Source organism: Lepisma saccharinum, chromosome 16 (assembly GCF_977018435.1).
Source record: "Lepisma saccharinum chromosome 16, izLepSacc3.1, whole genome shotgun sequence".
NCBI lineage: Eukaryota > Metazoa > Arthropoda > Insecta > Zygentoma > Lepismatidae > Lepisma > Lepisma saccharinum.
In genome coordinates, this window is record NC_139244.1 from 64495794 (window position 1) to 64517996 (window position 22203).

The following is a 22203-nucleotide window of genomic DNA, read 5'->3' on the forward strand; positions in this document are numbered from 1 at the left end:
ATTTGTATAAAAATAACGAGCAACGTAAATTACCGTATATACTTTTAATTTGGGGCTAGTTATTTAAGTCGCCACTAATTAGGGTGATTTACACGGGTACAAGTACAATGTACAGATACTCATTATTTTGAGGTACTCAACAAACACACACCACCTATCACTTACCCATTACACCTGGCATATGTTCATTTCATTGCAGGGCTGGAAGGGCAAGCTACGTGAGCAGTTCCTTGTTGAAGGACGTGGACGCTGGAGCTTATGCTGTCACCGTGTGGTTGGACGCTGTACTAGAAGCGCTGCAAAAGAGTTTCCGATTGTAAAATGAAAAATAAATGTTGGCTATTTACTGTAAACCCGATATTGTGTTGTGAATGATTTCCTATAGATTTTGCGTATTACTAAAGTATGTAGACATAAGCTAGTTCTATACATTATCCAGTAATGATATAAATAATAATCATAAATAAAGACATGTGGAGGTTTCTTAAGGTATTTATATACTTACTTATTGTAAATCATATTCCACATGATGATTAATTTTAGTAAAACGTTTCGATTTGAATATTCACCCATTTATAAGAGCGAACCTGGAAATACTGAACTCTAAAGTTTCCACGGAAACTTAACAATAGCTACGAATGTCGCAGCAATGTAAAGTATGCATAATAACTTAGTGACTGCTGGCGACGGAAAGATGGTGTTGGGATCAACGTAATCACTTAACAAAATCTCTATCGGACGGAACTAAATGCTTTATTCTGCGATAGGTTTGGGACCTGGTTTACATGAAGCATCTTGCAAGCTTCATTGTAAAAAAATCTGATAATATGCAATTCCAAAGATTGATTGATTACAAATGGCTAATTCGATTGTCACAATAATGGGAATTGTGGAGAAAAATCGTTTATTAAGTGTGTATTTTCTGGGGGTGCACAAATTTTTAAAAGTGCATGTAACGCATCTGATAACCGTAACAACGATTGACTGTTATTTCAGACGAATATTTTCTACATATGTTTAATTATTCAGTGTTTATAATACAGGCTATCTATAAAAGAACTCCGGGGTTTTGAAGCTAAATATTTTATTAAAAACTGAAACTCAGTAAAAAGTAAATACGTATTTTTTAAGGTAATGTTATCAAGTTTTGTTTACAATTTAGTAAATTCCAATGTGTGCCACGTTTGTAGCACGGCACACATCCAAACGATAATGAACTTCTTGCCACGTCCTTGCCAGCATGTCTGGGGTGATGGTTACCACAGATGCGATAATTCTTTGCCTTAGATGGTTGACATCTTGAATTTTCTCCGCATACACCATGTTCTTCACATGTCCCCATGGGGAAAAGTCGACGGGAGTAAGGTCCGGACTTTTTGGAGGCCATGGAATAGCCCCTTTCCTTCCAATCCACACTTCCAGTTTCTTTAAACGCCTTAAGCCATTGACGAATGGTTTTGTCCGAAGGCTAAACACCACCATACTCGCGTCGAAAGTTCCGCTGTACAGTAATAACAGATCCAGTTTCTACAAGCCATATCACACACTGCACCAGCGTTGCCAGGTCATATTTTCAAAAATCGGGAGATCGTCCCCTGAAAAATCAGGAGATCTGCTTAAAAATCAGAAGAACTAATAATAGCGTATTATCAACGTTCTGGGGGGGGGGTTGAGTGGGAAAAGCTTTCCACTATCATTATTGAACGTTAATTATTAATTTTAGATGTCAAAAGATAATACTGTTATGTTAATACAAATGTTATTATGAATTTGTACTTCAAGTGGTACGATAACCCCACCCCCTTAATTCACCTAAGGTAAAGGTACAGTTTCCCCCAACCAGTGGCGATGATCGAGTGCAAAAACAGAGGCGGTGCAAGTGACAGTATTGGAAAAAATCCGACCTCCATTTTCTGTTCATCTCTCAGAAATATTCTAAAATAAATGGTTGTGACTGTGCGTGGATTTATGTACTTGGCGTTTAAAAGTTTATGGAAACATTTCGTGATTTTTGTGTTATCTAAGACTAGGGCTTCAGCCACTACGCATTCGGGGATATATTTTTGAATTACTCTACCTGATAACACCTTAGCTTGCTTTTATTTAAAATTAGACAAAGTTAGAGGATGTAAGAACGCCCACAGTTTTTTTTTTAACAACACATTCAAAGTATACTCGCATTAATGGTAATGGAGAAGGGCTATCATGCCTGAACCCCTGAAATATCCTTGAATTAAAATTTTACTTTCAATCAAGGAAGGTAACCAACCAGTATTAGACAGATTGATTGATTGATTTGGTTTATTTTACTTCGCATCTGCCACATTTGTCTAATCATAAAGATGTGAAATTGATGAAGGGACACTCACAAAGAGCACCCATGCCCAGTCCGGGAATCTAACCCGGGACCCAGTATCAGACAAGTCGCAGGTTTTTTCTTCAACTTTTTTCCCAGTCACTCCAGACAATGTAAATGTTAATTAAATCGCCTTTTGCATTCGAGGATTATCTGGTATAAAATCGGGAAAGAGAATTTCTACCGCCACAGTATTGATTGAGTATAAAGGGACATAAGACCAATTGTAGTAGCAGTTACGCTCATAAATGGCTTAAATAAAAACATGAACTATTATTTAAAAGTTAAAAGACTGCGACGTACAAGCATAGGTGTAAGTCTGCAACAGCAGTTTACTAAGTCGACCTCCCTGGCTGAGTAGTTAGCCCAGCGCTATGACATCAGGGATCCCGTCTCGGGATCGATTGATTGATTTAGTTTATTTTACCTCGCGTTTTGTGCTTCTTGGCAAATTTGATGGGGATGAGTGATGAAATGATGAAATTGATGAATGGACATTCACAAACAAAAAAGCCCGAGCGGGATTCGAACCCGGGACCCTTGGCGTCGCAGCGCGATGTGCTAACCACTCGACCCCAGGGTCCGGCCGTCTCGGGATCGAATCTCGGCCTGGGCACGGTTGTCTCTTTATCAATTTCATCATATCATCATTCATCCTCGTCTTCGCGATTAGCCAAAAGTTGCAGAAATGCGAAGTAAAATAAACCAAATCAATCAATCGACAGTTTACTAAGAGCTTTTGTAACCATAACCTTTAGCTGCATTCGTTATGTGGACTCCCTTTTTATCCGAGTTGCAATTAACACTACCATAAAACTGAAAACTTGTTCCTATGTGTGGGTGGCAACATTGGTATTTAGTTGTAACCAGTTTTCAGTTACCTCCCCTTTGACAAAAACCGCACCAGATGGGCACCCGTGTTGGAGTTCCCAACAATGGGCTCAAGAAGCCGCGCGTCTCTCCCAATGTCATCAAGCCTGGTATAACCATATTCTATAGTATAACCCTCCTCCACCACCTCTCTCTCTCTCTCTCTCTCTCTCTCTCTCTCTCTCTCTCTCTCTGCAGAATATTCATGGGTCTTTGCATTCCATCAGCTGAATATGTAAATTTTAAATCAACTTTCCATTTTTTAAAAATAATTGTTCATTATAAATATTTAAGGAAGCAAAAAATCAGGAGATTTCCACATTTTCATGAAACTTGTCAGGAGATCAGTAGACCGTGCTGAAAATCAGGAAATCTCCTGCGAAATCAGTAGACCTGGCAACACTGCACTGCACCTTCTGTTGTGGCGTCGCCGTTGCATTGAACTGCACTGACTTGGTTCGGCTCGGCTCGGCCACTTCAAGGTCAAGGCTGCGCAGCGTTGCCAACCTTTGTTGGAATAAACTCCAAACGGCGTGAAAAATACTTGATGAGCTACTGATTTCAAAGTAATTAACTAACCTGACTTACCTAATACCGTTTGCGCGCTATCGTTGTTTAAAACCCCGGAGTTCTTTTATAGACACCCTGTATTTATGGGACAATGTAATCACCTCGATAATCTCTATTTGTTGGAACTAAAACATATACGTATACTGCGGATAAATGGGAACTGTCGCAACATTATAAGAGTTACCCTCATAATATGCAGATATGAATGTTGCCATGGATATTAGAAATTACTAGAGCCCGGAAGTTCAGGCATTTATTTTCGTTAAAACAGGCAGGCAACAAGGCATTTATAATGTGGAAAATAGGCACTAAAAATGAAAAAAAGGCAAAATAAACCGAAAAAATGGCACATTTGGAAGTCGCTTACTTTTATATATAATTTCTGGCAACATGTTAAAATCTACATTGGGAAGAGCATTTCAATTTTCTCCGTCTTGATTGCACATAACTACAAGGTATTTTTTTAAGTTCTCAACATTCATTGATAGTCGTCTGTCACAGAGAATGTTTTTCATAATAGAAAATGATCTTTCTACTTCGACAGAAGTTATTGGAGCATACATAGAACAAGCTAATGTAGCTGGACTCATTTTGGTAACAGCACTTTCATCTTTTAGAATATCACAAATTGTTTTCAATTGTTTCAAGTCCTTCTTTGCACTCACTACCCGTTTGCACTTTTCCGCAACAGCTGACCCCTTTTCTCCTGGCACTTCCATCATCTGCTGCATAGGTTACTCGAAGATTTTCATGGATGCTACAAGAGTCTCACCTCTTTTTTCTAGCTTTGTAATTGTCTCTGGCAATGCACCATAATGTGCAAAAATAAACGACAGTTCATTCTTCAGTTCTGAATAGCACAGGAGTTTTTCACTTCACGAATTGAAGCCGCTTCATTTTCTGGATGAGCATCGATCACCTCACTGATTTTTTCAAGGTTGTTAGCATAATATATAGCTGCTGATATCCAGGTTCCCCATCTTGTCAAGACTGGTTGCGGAGGAAAACTAAGCTCAGGCGTAACTTCCTGAAATTTTCGGGTTCGAGAGGGAGATTTCAGAAATATCTTCTTTGTGTTCGAAATCAACCTCTCCACTTCAGCAGTCAATCATGCACAAGGAAATGTTAACCGAAAGGCAATATCCTAACTCAGCATGAAATACTTTTTTCTCACACTTTTCTCCTTCAGCAATGTTGAAACATGCGTGAGTTCAATATTACTTAAATAAGGCGAAAATTATTCACGTAATAAACGGAAGAAAATAAATGACAACATTTTTTTAAAAAAAAAAATGGTCAAATTTCATTGAAAAAGGCAGAAAAAGGCATTATAATTAAAAATAGGCAGTGGGGTCTCAAATAGGCAAAATAGGCAAAATGAAAAGGCTTCTAAAACATCGAAACAACATAAAAAACGTATATCCGAAAATTTTTTATCAATATATGCAGTAAATAAAAAGAGGCATTTTGCCAAACTTCCGGGCTCTAGAAATTACTATTTGATTTCCACACGGATGCGAAGGGAGGGAAATGATGAGATAGTGTGCATTTTTCTGTATTGAATATGGAAACGGCGTATTTTATTCACTGTTAATGATAGAATCCTTTGAATTTAGTGTAATCAGCTCGTGAATCTTTGTTGAATGGAACTAACATATTTTTTCTATTACTAAATGTAAAACTTTGTTTCCTCCTTTTAAAATTAAAATGATAATACGCAATTATAAAGTTTTCAATGTAAATTGCAAATGGACCATTCGATTGTCTCGGCAATTTTATATGGAACAAAATTAATCAGATATTTTGTTTCTTTTTATAAATAGAATTTATATGAGCATATGTTCTGATCAATAGACTTCTTAGCACTATGTAATCAGCTAGACATTATTTACGGGAAGAGACTAAAATATGTACAAGGCTAAATTAGGTGGGGTACTTAATTTTAACTTAAAAACGTCTCACCGCAATAAATAAGTCTGATAATGTGCAATTCTAAATGTTGCCATTGAGATTTCGAAGTGAGAATTCAATTTCTAAAAAAGCGTAAGACGTAGCCTATAGGCTAATCAGCCTCTGTGGCTCGAAAGTATAGAAGAGACTCGGGAGAAAAACCATGAAGTCTACTTTCGCTGACTACGTCGACAGGGGTCAAGGGATGGAGTCAGTGAAGGACAAACCGCAAACCCTGCAGTCCTGGAGGTGGGGGGGGGGGGGGAGGAGAAATAATGGATCTTTTTGGGGAGGGTAATGTTCTTACTCGGACTAATTTACAACGTGTGACCAATTTATTCTGCGACCACATAGGTCACAACTAGGCTAACGAATAAAATGAGGGAGTCTTAATATCAAGTAATTTGCTGGAGAACCAAGTGAGATAGTCCAAATACATAGGAAATATACCCGCCGAAGTTGCTTGAAACTTTCGTCGGCTTGAAAATACTTTATTTTTTAAAGAGAATAATATATTTTGGATGACTATAATAGGATTTCTCTGCAATACATTTCTAAGTGAGAGTATTAGGAGGGACACCTGCCCTCCGTTGCCCCTCTCCTCCGTGCGCACGTCTATGGAGAAGTTCAACATGGTGGAGCAAGGAACGAAAAACCCGTGTAGAACGGAATTACTATTTACTTCGGGACCATCGAAGAAATTTGCTTAACTAAACACCACTGCATATCCAACCCAACGCACGTCCGAAATTATATTTTTAGGTTTATATTAATTTTCCAGAAGGGCAACAAACCACCTTGAACACTGCGAAAGACTTTGTTATCGTTGTCAGCTTTTCAAGCGAAGACTGTTTACTGCGTTTTAGTATTAAATTAGCAAGTGTTAGATCATCTTAAAAACATGAACGATGTCATTCAGAGCACGAAAACAGATTGATGTAAGTGATTAAGCTTCCACCGATAATGGAAAATAAGTCAGCAGTAGAGAAGAATCAAAATGTAGTTCTGCAAAATGTTTTTTTGAGTTTTAGTGAGAATTGGACAATCATCACCCAGAAGATACAAGTCACGAAACGAAAAATACCAGTTCACTGTTCGGCATGTAGCAAATTATACAATAGGTTATAATGAATCAAGGATAAGTTTGTGTACTGTTAAGGTTATCGTGAGGTGAGCAAGCAAATTGTGAACGAAAGATTTACAATTGTGTGGATCTGTTTAATTTCTCATAAAACGTTTTGGTAAACTATTTTTCCAATCGTGACGTCCTTCCTCAAATAGCATCACGACCAAGCTGTTTTCATTGTAGAAGGTTTTCACTAGTGAGACTTATACTTGGAACTCAGTGAAGAGTTGTTCCGCCATTTGAACGAGCTAGTAAGGTACGTCGCAATCTTTATTTTTTAAAAAAGCTGCTATGGTAATAATAACCAGAATTATCAACTGGGTACCAAATCATTGTAAAACCTGTTTCAGTACCTTTCTAACTTCATTCTATCAGTATCTGTAAAGGTAAAGTTCCCTGTGCATGTAGCACCGTGTCATGAAGGCACATTTTGAGGATGCGGGAGTAGAGCCCCACACATTCTCGATCTCGGAAATTTTTGGGGCGACGTGATTAGCACGCTCCCACCACCTTTACCTCCATCCAGGGTTGCCCCCGTAACCGTTGATTTGGGGCAGAGTGTGCCCCGGAGCCGCTTTATGCGGGGACAAGGCCGAAAGAATTCCGATCTTAGATCACCCAGCCCGGGAATCGAACCGTCTCCCGCGTGGCAGTCAGACGCCCTGCCGAGTAGACCATCGAGGCTCTATATCAGTATTTGTAAGTACTAGAAATACAAAATTTGAAAGAATTGAGAATCTACTAAATTCTTAAAACGTAAATAAATAGCCCTCAACAGTCCACAACAAATAAAAGCTAACGAACCCCGTGGTGCCAACAGCACGCTGAGAGCTGAGGCCGGTTTCACTTTGGGTGACTCGTGTCCCACCAACAAGACCCACCACACCTCCGGCAGAGAAATGCTCCCATAGCATATTATCGACTTTAATATACTTTCTGAGAGGAATATGTTGTGAGCTTGTAAGAAGTAAATTTGAAAATATAATTAGCATATTTTTCTAGGTATTGAAAAAGCATTTGCACGCGCGTTTGCATTTGCATATGAGTGTATCAGAGGCGTAAATAACACCCCCGCGGTGCGGCGAGGCGTCGGGAGCGCAGTAAGAATTATAAATCAAGAGAGACCAAAGTTCACAAAAGTTTTCCATTCAGTGTTAAAATATAATGCGCCTACAACTGCAAACATAAAATGTTAATCACTAGAAAAGTAGAAAGTAAGTTACCAGATTAGAATAAAACTGAATAGTTTAGCGAATAGTTCAAGTAATTGAATACGTCGCCGAAAGGTATACCCTGTCCCAGCTAACTGTGGAGCAAGGCCGCGCATGGCGTGAGAGAAGCGAGGGAAATCGAGTGGCCAGAGCGAAGCAGTACACGCTGCTGGGAAGGCAGTCGCTTCCCCCTCCACGCAATCCCGTTCCTCTCACGTGTTCATTGGTGGAGCCGTCTCGCGTCACTACTTTGCGCAGACTTGTTTTCGTTTGCTTGCTCCACAGTTAGGTGGGACAGAGTATAGACGACAGGCAAGAGAATGTGATTTTCTACCGTGCGTTACATATCCTAGTAAATCAAGTATACGATAGATTTCAGAGTACGAAAGAAATCAAAGAAAGCTTCCCCCTTTGAAGCCCCATCGTCCTAACGGGACACATCGAGAGACAGTGGAATCCGCTACTATATTCTGGGGTAAATATTAATAAAATGTATCTTGTATTGTAGCTACAGAAACTGTTTCTTATCGGAATGTAGTGTCAACTGAAATCAGAAGAAACATGATAACAGCAAAGATGCGGAATTCCACACAATAAAAAACGAAATTCTGGCTTCTGGCCAGACGTATGCATTGCTTGTACCTGTGACGTCTTCATCATCTGGGAGGTCGTTTTCTAAGCTAAAATTGATTAAAAATTACTTCAGGAGACAACGACAAGAGCGAGTAGACTGACGCTGTTAAGCATCGAAAACGATCGGCAGGGTTTTCAAACGTTGTCAGTAATAACTCGTTATATAATTCATTACAGACATGATAAGGAAAAATTATTTATTTAAAAATGTAAGAATGTGGGCCGTGTCGTGTCGCCTGCCACTTCGGTTGGAAACCCTGAGTCGCTTGTGGCCGTCGCTTATCGCTTCGGTCCGATAGCTCTCTAAGGAAGATTGCACACACAAGCGACACATTATATATTTCGCTTCAGGATTTCACAAATTGACGCAGGTTTGTGTGGCTGCGGCAGAAGCTACTGTTCAAATAATCTAATTTCTACTAGCTCAGGGGTACCCACGGGGGGGATTATGGCGCAGACTGTGCCATCGAAACTTTTTTATACCTCGACCGGGGATGGAAGCCAGGACCCCTTAATATCAGGTTTACGGCTAGACTATCGGGGCTGGGAGCCCAATTTTTATGTTAGCATTTAAGAATCACGTAGTTCGTGTACTCTTTGATTCTTTATCATCGTATTTGTCCGATGCGAATATTTGCAGCGATAAGAATAGATATAACAACGAAACTAACGAGAGAACATCGATAACACTCGTGCAATTGTCGGTACACTAAACAGAAAAGAAACATAACGCTTCTTTAGATTGTGAACGTCGTACTACTTATTCATGTAAACTTCATCTATCACATCTGCTAGACCTATTCAGAAACTGTATATGCCAACAAACAAAGAACAATGTCACAGTAACTGAATACGATCACCTACCAGACAGGCAGCACCAGATTTCGTAGCAAGTTTGGCAACTCGATTGGCCAATTATTTAGTATCAAATAAATGATCAGTGGCCACTGTTATCCAGGTATATCTGCAGCTGTTCTTCCCCTATTTAATTTTACAACACATCATAAATAACGTAACCTTCCGATCTAACCGAACTAGAAAATGTATTTCAACATTGAACTTTTCCCAATGAAAGTTTTTAATGGAAAATGTAAACTTCTACTTTTTAAGTTTTAAATCGAAATGCGTCTACCGTATTACTAAAATCTAGGGGGCTACAGGGGGTGCTGAGATCAGTTTTGAGGGGGCTTCAGCCCCCTCTAGTCCCCCTGTAGCGCCGTCCCTGGTGATATGGTCTTCATTTTCTTATATTCTCTGCCTTCTCTCTCTCTCTCCTCTCCCTCCCAACGAAAGAAACGAGCAGATACACCTTCGCAAACGAAGAATGAAAAGATCACATCTTTTGTATTGCTCGCACTTGAAAATATCACTAATCAGTATTACAAAACAATGCACTGATAACATTTATCCAAAGATTAGGTCAAAAATGTAATTAAGATTAGAATATATAACTCTTTCAGATACTCACGGTTCCATTCTTTCAGAGATGAACTTTGATTGTAGTTGTAGAAACAGTCGTGTGAGTCAACAATGCATAACCATTACTTCAGTATTGTTGTTCCCAAGCTTCTGTATTCAATTAACCCAGGATTGGAAATTCTTATCAACGTGGGGTGTGCGGGACAGAAATTTTTTGGTCGGGACGGGATCGGGACGGGAATTTTTTTTTTAATCCCGACATTCGGGACAGGAAACGCCATTTCCCGACAAAGTCGGGAAATTTTCGGGACGGGAAATGATCTATATTTCCAAGCGCTGAAAATCTCGAATTCTACACGTAATTTTTACTTTAAGTGATTGTTTTTGCATTTCTGCAATAAAAACTAACAATTTGTGATAAGTTCCAGAAATTTACAATGCAGAAAACGTCGAAAATTAACTACTTTTAAAAATGGCCATTCTGTTTTTCCCGACTTCTCGGGATCATTTTCCGAAGTCGGGATCGGGACGGGAATTTTTTTTCCCGATCCCGGTCCCGACTTTTCGGGATCCCGCACGCCTCTATACGTAAGCATCACTGAACTAGTAAAATGGGCGAAGCCCCTAAGTAAGACCGCCTCCATGCGCATACATTCCAAGGTAAGCGCTTAGTGACCTGGTGCCTTAAAATATACCAGGACGCCAGTTGCATGAATTTAACGGTTCCCCCGCCATTTAATTTATCTTATACATTGGTTATTTAGTGACACAATATACATGGCAAAATGACATACATATAATAAAATAAAATTATTTCATGGTAATAATTTTAACCTGAAATAAAAATTGGACACCTAAATCCTGAAATACTGGCTTCTCCAATGCGTTATACTACTACGTACAAAAGTACCCGGAATTTGTGAATAAAACACAAAATACGTGGTTAATCATTATTTTGTTGCCTTCAAAATAGGCCCCATCAGATGCAACACACATATGCCAAAGCTTAACCCGGTCTTCAAACACTTTTCAAACGCAGAAGACGTTATCGCCCTGAGTTCCTTCTGCTGAATTTCCTCAAATGGATTCAATTGTTTCAAAAAGCCTTCCCCGAAGTGGTAACTTGAGTCGCGGAAAGAGAAATAAATCACACGGAGCCATATCTGGAGAATATGGGGCTTGGGCGATGACATGTGTTGAGTTGTTGGCCAAAAACTCGCGAACAAGAGTCGACGTGTGCGACGAGGCATTATCGTGGTGCAAAATCCAAGAATTGTTTTTCCATAACTCTGGTCTTTTGCGGCGAACATATTCACGCAGACGCCTCACAACGGTCACATAAAACTCTTTATTCACAGTTTGTGCCGCTGGAAGGAATTCTGAGTGCACAACACCACGATAATCAAAGAAAACATTGAGCATGACCTTAATTTTTGAGCGACTTTGGCGTGTTTTTTTGGGTTTTGGTTCATTTTCGAAGCGTCCAATTCTCAGCTTGCCCGATCAGCGTCAATAGGAACATAACGCCGTACAGTTAGGCAACTCACATAACGCATTGGAGAACCCAGTGTTTCAGGATCTAGGGGTCTCATTTTTATTGCTGTATCCTCTCACAGTAGCAAAGGTAGAGGGATAATTTTCTAAATTTAAAATTATAGAAACCTATTTACGCAGTACTATGAGTCAGGAAAGTCTTAGTGGTCTGGCTTTACTTTCAACTGAAAATGATAGAGCTAAAAAAATCAAATTTAACAAAGTAATCGATGCTTTTTTCAAATCTATAATGTAAGCATTGTAATTAATCATTAATCTTAATTTGTTAATGAATAATGAAGTATTTCATAGTATTTATATTATTAGATATTTTGTAGTATTTGTCTCTAGCATAAAAAAACACATCTTTAATCATAATAAATATATTTATATTTGCTTACGCCCCTTTTGCTAAAATTACGCATTTTTTGTATTCGTAGATCCAGCCACTATAATAGCAGTAACTGGGGCCCCACTTGAATAGTTTGCCCCGGAGCCCCCCACGAGTGTTACGCACCTGCGTTGCACCAATGCCAAAACAACTATGGTGTGCTAAATATTACTTTGAGTTGAGTTGAGTTGAGTTGGCGTTTTAAGTCCACTCTATGCACAGTAAGGCTCATCGGGGCTGGACCTACAGTTTAAAGTGGGATCCGAACCACTGTGCCATGTGCCTCCACCGAGTATCGAACCCGGGACCCCTTGATTACAAGGCAACAATTATACCACTGCGCCTTCGGGAAGGCCCAAATATTAGAGGAAAAGGTCTAAATATAGGCCCCCCCTTTTTATTTTGTCATTTTCGGAGGAAAAAATTTAATATATCAAGCACCTTCCTTTAAAATACATATCTACGAAATATATACTTAAATGTAATAGCATGCTAAAAGTATAAAAGGTCTCCATTTTTTTTTAAAAAAAAGGAATTTCCAGAAAATGGTAAAATGATGTATTTCAAAATGGTGGTCTAAATATGGGCTACCATTGGCAATATCACAAAAAAGCTATTAAAATGTAAAGAAACAGTCTTTTATGACTAAAACATTATAAAATTCACATTTATGAATAATCTCTTGTTTTGAAAATCACGCAGAATGGAAAAAAATCGAAATTAAGAAAAATATCCAATTATTTGTTGAAAATGTGATCTCAACATGGACGAACAATTGAAATAACATAAAAGATCAAAAGTAAACAATGAAATATATTCATTTTTCATGTAGCAAGATGGAAAATGTTTTATGTAGATGACAGTGTCAGTCTATAATTTGCAGAAATCACAAATATACAGATCTGTGTCCGCCCCTCCACACTCGTTGTGTGCCCACAAAGAACAGGATTGACACATCACCCACAATTCATTAGGACGGTCTTCAGAAAATTTTTCACTGCAAAACATGCACTCGGCATAATGATCTTGTGGCTGTATTTCTCCGAAATGAACTTCAATATCACTTTCGCCACTTTCAATCAACTGCATCCTAGTGACGGCCTCTTCTTCATATTCATCTGAATCGCTGCTCTTCGCATCTTCCTTGAGTTTCGTCTTTCGTGCTGCAAGTTTTGATGAACCCTGTTTGCAGAGGATTCCTTTTGTTTTCTTCTTTTCTTGGTCTTCTACCAATGACTTTCGTTTCCCTTCTCCAAAATCCAAGTTCCTCTTTCCCTTCCGTAGTTTACTTGCCGACCTCCCCATCGATGCAGAAAGAGCAGCCTTCGGACCTCGATTACTCGCTTTCTTTGTGATTGATGGAACAGGCGAGATATCGAATGGGCTAATGAGATCTCTTGACATTCCTTAATGATTGGTCTCATCCTGCATGCAATGTGGCACAGAATCTAGCGAGCCTTCTGGCAGTGTTCGACCTCGCTGGGTTGATCCACTTGGTCCAGGGATTGTGTCGGGTGACATCTCAGCTGATGAGCACGTCTTGTCAGATTCCTTTTGAGCTTCCACCTCGGAGAAGATATTTTTATTCATATAGATTCCTGTTGTTCTAAATCCATTTACTGCAACTTCACCGGTTTGGACCTTGAAATAAGCTTTTCCAAAAAGCTCCATCATGTCGTAGGGAGTGACAGGTTTCTGATTGTGACGTATCCACATCCGCACTTCCTCGCTATAGAACACCTTCAAGGATCCCATGAAAGTTTTATCTAGCGGTTGAAGCTTGTGCGTTGAGTGCGGAGGCAGAGAAATTATGGTTATGTGGTTAGCTCTGGCAATGTCAATGACTTCCATATTCCTAACATGGGTGTAGTGTCCATCCAAGATAAGGAGCACGGGGGAGTTTGCTGTAGGGACCACTTTTTCGATGAAATAGTTAAGCCATTTCGTAAAAATGTTGGCTTGAATCCACCAAGATGGATTTGCGATACCAATAGATCCCGGTGGAGCACCTCGCATGAGCTGTTCGGACATGTTCTTCCTTGGAAACACGATTGTTGGGGGGACGAAAACTCCACTAGCACTCATGCAAACACTGATTTGTGACTGTAGCCCCCTTTCTGCTGATGTGAGTGCAGCGATTTCCCTCTATCCTCTCCTTCCGATGACGTAAGGTACTTTACTTTGCACTATCGTGAGACCTGTCTCGTCGACATTAAAAATTCTGTCGGGAAGGAATTTGAACCTTTCGTAAGCTTCATCAAGAAGTTGAAAAAAATTCTGGATGTTTTCTTTGTTAAACCCTGGAGCTCTGGAAAATGAGGTGCCACTCGGTTTTCGCATAGACAAGACATCGCTGTGACGACGAAGAAAGAGATCTGCCCATGTTCTTCCTGCCTCAGCTGACCGGAAAGGATGGGGTATGTTGTTCTTTTAGGTATGTTGTTCTTGATAGGCATTCTTCAGATCGCCAATTGTAAAACCAAAAAAGCTTTGTTCCGTGAAAAGCAAATATGACACAAGCAAATTCTCCAGTCCTTCCCCTAAGATTGTCTTTCTTCCTAACTTTATTTTTGATGCTTCAGCCGGCGTCAATGAATTATTCTTGCTAAGTCTTTGCAACGTAAAACGAGGAACTTTATGAAGAACGGCCGCTTTATCACAACTCATTTTTTCGATCTTACGTCTGCTATGGCACTCGCCATATCATCTTGATTCCATATCTTTCGTTTTCCCTTCCTTTCGTAGCATGGCTTTGTGCTGGGCATTCTAAAGCAAAAATAAACATTTATTAGTTCTTTGTTTAAGTATTACTAATATGTGGTCTAAATATCGGCTGATAGCCCATATTTAGACCTTATGCCATAGCCCATATTTAGATCATCACGCCATTTTCTTCTTCAATTTATTTTCACACTCTGTGGTACATCTTTCACAAACAAATGAAGACATTATAAAAGCCCACATTTGTTTTATGCACCGCTAATATCATAACCTATACAAAGCAGATGAGAATTCAGAAAACGTTGAGTTAAAACATACCTGCAAAAAGTTTTTGGAGGTCGGAAATCTATAACAGCGTCCAAGGCCGAAACGAACCAGCACTTTCACTTGTGAAATGTCACCTCAACCTTTATCCTTGACAGATAACCAGTTCCCATAGCCTCCACTAGGCTGCAGCACCCTGGAGCGCTGATAACTCCAAAACCCATATTTAAACCTTCGCCCATATATAGACCTTCTCCTCTACTTTAAGAAAAAAACAACTTTTTATTATTTAATTTCATGGGGAAAAACCGATTTTACATTTAGATAAATGTTGTCATCAGTAACATGTGTACTACTTGTGATTAGCATAAGATGGACCCGTTAAACCCTCCCCTTATGAAGTTGCTAGTTCGTAGACTGCAACATAGGAAGCTCATATCTCAATATCACAACCACAGAAAAGAATACATACAGTTTCTTTCTTTGGTTGAATTATCTCTACTTTGCAGAGATCCTATACCGAAATAGACAATATTCATGTGGAAACATCCAAACATAGCATTTCTTGAATAAAATGTAACTATGAGTAACACTAGCACTAAAATAATCATATTGTAAATTTTGATTCTTCGTGTCCCTACTATGGTTGAAGCCATATATCCAATGATTTAGTAATTCTCCCAGTTCATAGATGTGATGCAAGTTTGCATTAAAATATGCCTGACATAACAATACATTTATCTCCTCCACTTTTCAATTGTTGAAAGCTTGGTCTGGGTTGCGATTGTTGAAACTCGTTGCATGGAAGCCTGTAAATGTCCATGCTCAGTTGATTGAAGCTAAATCTCTGGTATTTTGAGTGATATTTCAAGATTAAGTGAATGTCAATGTTGCAAAACATGCAGGAAGCTGACCAACTAGCATTGGAGATGGCGTCGGTGGAAGATTTGAAAGGATTAATATCATCAGCCGCAGAAGAACCATGCACAGAGATACCGCATTGCTCCAGGGAAGAAGGTTACGCCATCTTGGCCACAGCATCAGAACCACCTCTACATGTATGGAAATTTGGTCATGATGAGAGCAGAGAGGAAAGTAAGATGGAGATGATCTACATTGAAGAATGGAAAGTGGCTGATACAGTAGATGTGCCGAAGATATGGAGAAGGAGAGGAGCAGATTATGCAGACAATAGAGATTTTGCCTCCAAATGCAAAGGGCTCTTCCTGAAATGGAAATTCAACTCAGTGAGCACAAAACCGGAGGACTCTTTGCACAGGAAGACACGCGAGGAAACCTCTTAAAACCTGAAGAAAATCAGGAAAGTAGATTTGGACTGGAGTTTGGAATGTGACCTGACCAAGAAGATCCACGCAGCTGGCAATGAGATTTCTGCACTACTTCCCCCTGTAACTCATCCTGTCACCACTTAGAGAGATTTTTCTCCACCCTTTATCCATGACAGCTGCTGAGTTAAAGAATGCCTTAATAGACCTAAAGCCTAACGATGAGAACTGTTTACAGATTACACTGCAGGAAATGTTAATTTATATGTTTTTTAAGAGAACATAAATTCGTACTCTTGTATGATGCATAATTTTGAATGATTTAAAATTGCAAATGAACTTAGTTCTCTATGCAATATTTTTGAGATATTTAATAAGGTGTTGAAGTCTTCTTGTCCAGTAATATTGCGAGTCTTGCAGTTGTGACCTTACTATATTGCTCCAAGAGTAGATTAAAGGGGTGTGGAGGTAGTAATTCCTAGGTTCAACTGCAGAAAACCTATAAAAGACACATGGAGAAGGGGGAGGGGGACCAAGTAGAGTACTATGCTCACAATGGACGAAGCTTACATTTACCTCACTAGCTGTGGTCATATTCGGTTGAATATGTGCCGTAACATCATAACGGGTCACAACTTTGTTCCCTATTGCTGGGACACTTTTCCAAGGGGCTTCATAGTTGTCAGAGGATTCAGTTATGCGGGGAAGTTGTCGATACGTATGTGGACAGAAATGTGAAGGTGAGTGCTGCCTACTTTCAGTCATCCAATTTACCCCCCTCATTTGTATGGAGAGGATACTCAATATGTGTGCATTCATATGGGCAAGGCCTCAAGCCATACCACCAAAAATCCCCCCCCCCCAAAAATTTATCAGGAGATGAAGCGAGAAACAGTACACCACCTCCTCTTATAGAACACAAAGCGTGGCATGTTCCTGAGATCAATACATCTTGGAGGTCGTTCGAATATAGCCCGTACAACCTTCTGTATATGTACCGTGCGTCCATTTCGATCTTCAGCCGAGAGATCGGGAGAAGCGTGGCGGGCGGCGCTGACGGAGATGCCAACATTTGCGGCCTGTAATGCCCGCTTATTTTTATGGACATATACAGACATTTATATAAATATTGCAAAACGAGCACTAACCTGTGTTATAAGAGTTGTTCAAACTAATATCCACTAAGTGCCAAGTGTGTAGACTTTCGGGGAGAAGACGTTGAATAGCCTGAAACTTTCGTGCCTGTAGCTTAAGTCCTTCTGGGTCGGGCCGAGAACTTATCAGCCCTCCTCGTAACGTGAACCTTGCGGCTGGCATTCCAATCCTCTCACTGACACAACACACATACACACTGCAATAACACAAACAAGTAACGGCAAGTAACCAAGAATAACACTCTTGCGCACAGTACGAAATTAACACGCTCTTGGTTTACATCTGCTCGCCACTATATCCACAGCTCTGTCGCGAACAAAAAACTCGAGCTCGGAGATTTCGGATTGCAAGGAAGCTCACGAACACCATTGACTTTTAACGGTTTCGTCTACAGCGTAATCTTGATACAGTGTTGCACATTCGAAACCTCCAAACGATCCCCATCGGCACAAAACTCTTTCAAGGATATAAACTTAAGCAGGACGTTACTGGTCAAAACAATGATTAAAATGTTTTATTATCTGTGGCTCTTAACATCGTTTCTAAAGCGTATTTTTTGTGTATATAAGGGCAGAACTTGGATGAATTACAGATGATAAATTACAATACAGGTTAGTGCTCGTTTTGCAATATTTATATAAATGTCTGCATATGTCCATAAAAATAACCGGGCATTACAGGCCGCAAATGTCGGCATCTCCGCCATCGCCGCACGCCACGCTTCTCCCGATCTCTCGGCTGAAGATCGAAATGGACGCACTGTATATTTATACATATATGTATTAGTTACAGAATAGTAATAATCATGTTTCTTAGATGCAGAATATTTATGAGAAATGGAAGTTGTCTATATTTTCACTTTTCAAAATATAATAGTCTCGTTGATATATAGTTCACATATGGTCTCTTGATCGCTAATAGCAGATCTGAAGCAAAATAGAGAAGTACAATTATTCTTTTAAATTTTGAATGTATTTGTAATGCAAGTACCGAAACGTACTTGGAAATATGTTACTTATGTTACATTACTCTCCAAGTTCAACAGTGTATAGCTACTAACAAATAAATGAAATTGTTTATAACTTCAAGTTAAAAAAAGTAGAGAATATTAATTGTTTTTTTGTTTATATTTATTTTGGGGGAATTTTTAAATTTCTAAGTCTCATTTAGTGACACAGCTAGCTTTCTTTTCACTCCACATATTTTACATATACCCTCATTCCAATGTGGGCAGGGGAAGGCTCTGAATTGCTTCACCAGTGTTCCTCAAGTTAAAATAAGAAAAACAATGCAACTATATTAACATAATTTTATAGACTATGAAATTTTGTCAATTTGACATTCAACATAATCAGCCACAAACTGCATCTCACTTAATTGTTAATATTATTTTAATAAATATTGTAATATCACTTTTTAGTTTTAAAAAATGTCTGAATGATAAAAATAGAACATTTAACAAGATTAAATATTTTCATAATAATAATACTAGTTTACTGACGTTTTGTGATTAACTGATATATCACCAGTGATTTGATTGACTTTTAAAGAGAAATCCCCCCCCCCCCTTCCCTTCTGCAAAGAAAACTTGATGGAACAATCCATGCCACATTACAGCCATATTTCCAGATGCTTATATTTATAAGTTCTCAACATCCTTTTGGAAGATAACATATTTTTAAAGATACATATTTTTTGGAATTATCTCCAATAATATTATTGTATGTGCATTTATTTCTAGGTTGGTTATAAACACCAGGCATTGGATGTTGGGTTAGTTCCATGTTTCTATCTCGTTGGGTCTCTGGATAAACAAAAAGTACAACTGCCCATGGGACAAAATACTGCTGGGAATTCCATTTCATCAAATTTGAAGTTTTCTGATTTGGCTGGAGACTTTGGAAGATGGCAATTAATAGTGTTCCTTTTTGTCTCCATGGTTAAAATTCCTGCAGCATGGCATATGTTAGTTTCCATTTTCAGAACTCCAGCAACAGATTTTTGGTGTGTAAGACCTCCAGAATTAATGAACTTACCAGTGCAAAAGTGGATTAACATAAGTCACCCAGTTATGCCTTCCGTAAGTATCAACTCATTCTATCTATCAGAAGTTACAGACTCGAGATCTGGTCTGGATATGAGTGTTCCTTATCAGTTTCATCTATTCTCCATTCATCCCCATTATTGCAATTACACAAAAGTGTAATAAGAAAATTTTAAAATATAAATTAACTACAACTTTCAATCAGTGTCGCCAACTTATATGGGCTACACAACACAGATTTAATATACACCGGCACCAACACTACCAATAAGAAAGTTGTATAACTAAGCAACAAACAGGTTTTTTAAAAAAAGACAGAGAAACTAACCAAGTTTTTATGGTAATCAGTGGATCTCCACGTGTGCACCACGTGTTGCGTGACAGACGTCCAAATGAAATTCTATCTCCTGCCAGTTGTTTTCCAGCATCTGCAGGGTGACTGTGTCACAAGCACTGACAATCATCTTACGTAAATCATCCACATCCAGTACTGGGGTTCTGTACACATTGTCCTTTATGTGGCCCCAATGAAAAAAGTCCAAAGGGGTAAGATCAGCGGATCTAGGAGGCCATGCAATGGGACCATCACATACGACCCAACGACCTTCGAGGACTTCATTTAAGCGATCCCTCACGTGTGTGGCACAATGGGGGGAGCATCTTGTTGGAACATGTATCCTTCCGGTATTTCAGGTAAGGCAAAATTATCAAGCATGTCTAAATAAACAAACATCTCCATTGATTGTTCATTCAATAAAAAGAATGGACCGATGACCTCTTGCACTGTGAGACCACACCAGACATTGATTTCAGACATTGATTTTCTGACTGTCTCATTCAACTTCTCTCAAGACGTGTGGATTCTCGGCCCCCCCAGATGTGACAGTTATGTTGGTTCACTCCACCAGATACGTGAAATGTGCACTCATCGGAGAACACCATACAACGAAGAAATTCATTGTCACTATCAATCTTGGTTAGGATGCTGAGGCGGATTATCGTGTTCAACGGACTTGCATTGTTGCCATTGCCATTGCCATTGCCAATAAAACTTGTTGAGTTTCTCTGTCTTTTAAAAAAAACCGCATGTCAATAAACCTGTTTGTTGTTTAGTTATAAAACTTTCATATTGCTAGTGTTGGTGCCAGACATGCTGTACACGGATCATGAATAAATATAACACATACATGTTGTTGTTGCAATTAAACAGACTCATGACAGTATTACCAATTTCTCTTTGGTAATGCTAGTAATCAACTTACCACTCAAATCACACTATTCTTCTTGCAATGTTTCAGAAACAAAATTGCTTACTGCAATGTCAATGTGAAACTATTGACAGAAACTTAAATGAAAGATTGCAATATTTCGGAAATATGTCTACAACTTGGTGTGCTGTATGGGATGGTGCTGTAGCACACCCAATAATTTGCTTCTTATTTTATTTTGTTTTAGAAAAAAAATTCCTGGACTTAAAAAATCAAAATGTTTCACTTCAAGAATTCTCACAACTTAATTACCGACTGTGTGGTATCAAAATATTTCATAAAAAAATGTTACATCTCCAATATGATACCTTTCAATGTCCTGTATTATTTACACTACACATCGTTATTAGAAACGTAAGTTGAGGAAAGGGCTTATAACCAGGACGAGTATAAATAGGCATTAAAGCCTCTCAAATAAGCAGGCAAAAAACACCGAAAGTTCCAAATAGAATCTAAAAGTTATAAACATTTAGAGACTTTTCATCATTCTGCTGGAATAGGCACTCAAAAAGCAGTTATATTTGAAATAGGTACTTGTTACTAAAATAGGCAAAACAGTCACTTCCCCATGCATTCATCTCAGAAATGGCCTAAAATGGTTTTTAAAAATATAAGCCTAAATTTTCTGACCAATGACAAAAAAAGTATTTTATGGTTAATCCACAGACTATTTATGACATACATCATTGCATAAAATTAAAAAAAAAAAAAAAAAATCTTCGTGTTCAGCCCACCCAATGTTCTTTGCAAAATTGGTGCCACTGCTGTCAAATGATAAATGAATACCTTCTAGCAGTGTTTCCTGATCCTGATTGTAAGGCTTTTTACAAAATTAATCCCCAACCTCTCTTTTTTGTTGTAAACCAATTAATTTGTAAACCAGGGGGAGAACAGTCTGAAATTTGAGTGAATTGTGATTGCAAATGCAACTTATTATTTTTCTTTTACATATTGTAAAATATAGTGTTCTCAAATGAGGACTATGTGTGGAATAGTTACAGAAAATATTTTCTTCCTGACTTGGCATCCACTAGTTTTACCACTGTAATGTTATAGGCACTACAAATACTCTACTTAAATTGTTATGAAGAATTGAAGTTGAAATAACAATGCTTTGTGTATACAATGTTGCCAAAATATCCCCTTATCTGAAATCCTTACCTAAGGGTTAAAAAGGGGTGTAAAAAACCCATTGAGAAAGGTTAAAAGTGCAAGGTTGTAAAGAGACCTGCACAGGACAATCACAATATGTTAAAAAAGTAAGAATATTAAATTTTGTGCCATCATGTCAAGCAAGAAGATTTGTGCTCCAACCCTTGATGAATTATCAGTTAAAGGGTTCTGGATTTCAGGGGACTGGAACTGATGATTATTTCCACAATATTGAAGTTTTTATGTATCCACCT

At 38.7% G+C, this 22203-nt stretch overlaps 3 protein-coding genes across 6 annotated transcripts in view; 2 read left to right on the top strand and 1 right to left on the bottom strand.

The window, feature by feature from the left end:
- Nucleotides 1–358, top strand: part of LOC146000510 (PTS-dependent dihydroxyacetone kinase 1, dihydroxyacetone-binding subunit DhaK-like) — a 138428-nt gene extending 138070 nt beyond the window's left edge. For all 4 annotated transcript variants that reach the window (XM_083138245.1, XM_083138248.1, XM_083138247.1 and 1 more), the window contains one exon: nucleotides 200–358. In XM_083138245.1, the coding sequence (XP_082994371.1) occupies nucleotides 200–320 (121 nt within the window). In that variant the 3' untranslated portion in view covers nucleotides 321–358. The remainder of the gene's footprint in view (nucleotides 1–199) is intronic.
- Nucleotides 359–7038: 6680 nt separating this feature from the next.
- LOC146000120 (organic cation transporter-like protein) overlaps nucleotides 7039–22203 on the top strand; it is an 83824-nt gene continuing 68659 nt past the window's right edge. Inside the window, exons 1-2 of the mRNA XM_083137468.1 lie at nucleotides 7039–7128; nucleotides 19227–19565. Coding sequence (XP_082993594.1) covers nucleotides 19317–19565 — 249 coding nt within the window. The 5' untranslated portion in view covers nucleotides 7039–7128; nucleotides 19227–19316. The remainder of the gene's footprint in view (nucleotides 7129–19226; nucleotides 19566–22203) is intronic.
- Nucleotides 13467–14144, bottom strand: LOC146000611 (uncharacterized). Its single transcript, XM_083138367.1, has one exon. The coding sequence runs from the start codon at nucleotides 14142–14144 to the stop codon at nucleotides 13467–13469; it is 678 nt and encodes a 225-aa protein (XP_082994493.1).

What these genes read in the sequence shown, in the direction of transcription:
- LOC146000611 (XM_083138367.1), bottom strand. Translation starts at nt 14,144, where the DNA reads ATGAGTGCTAGTGGAGTTTTCGTCCCCCCAACAATCGTGTTTCCAAGG.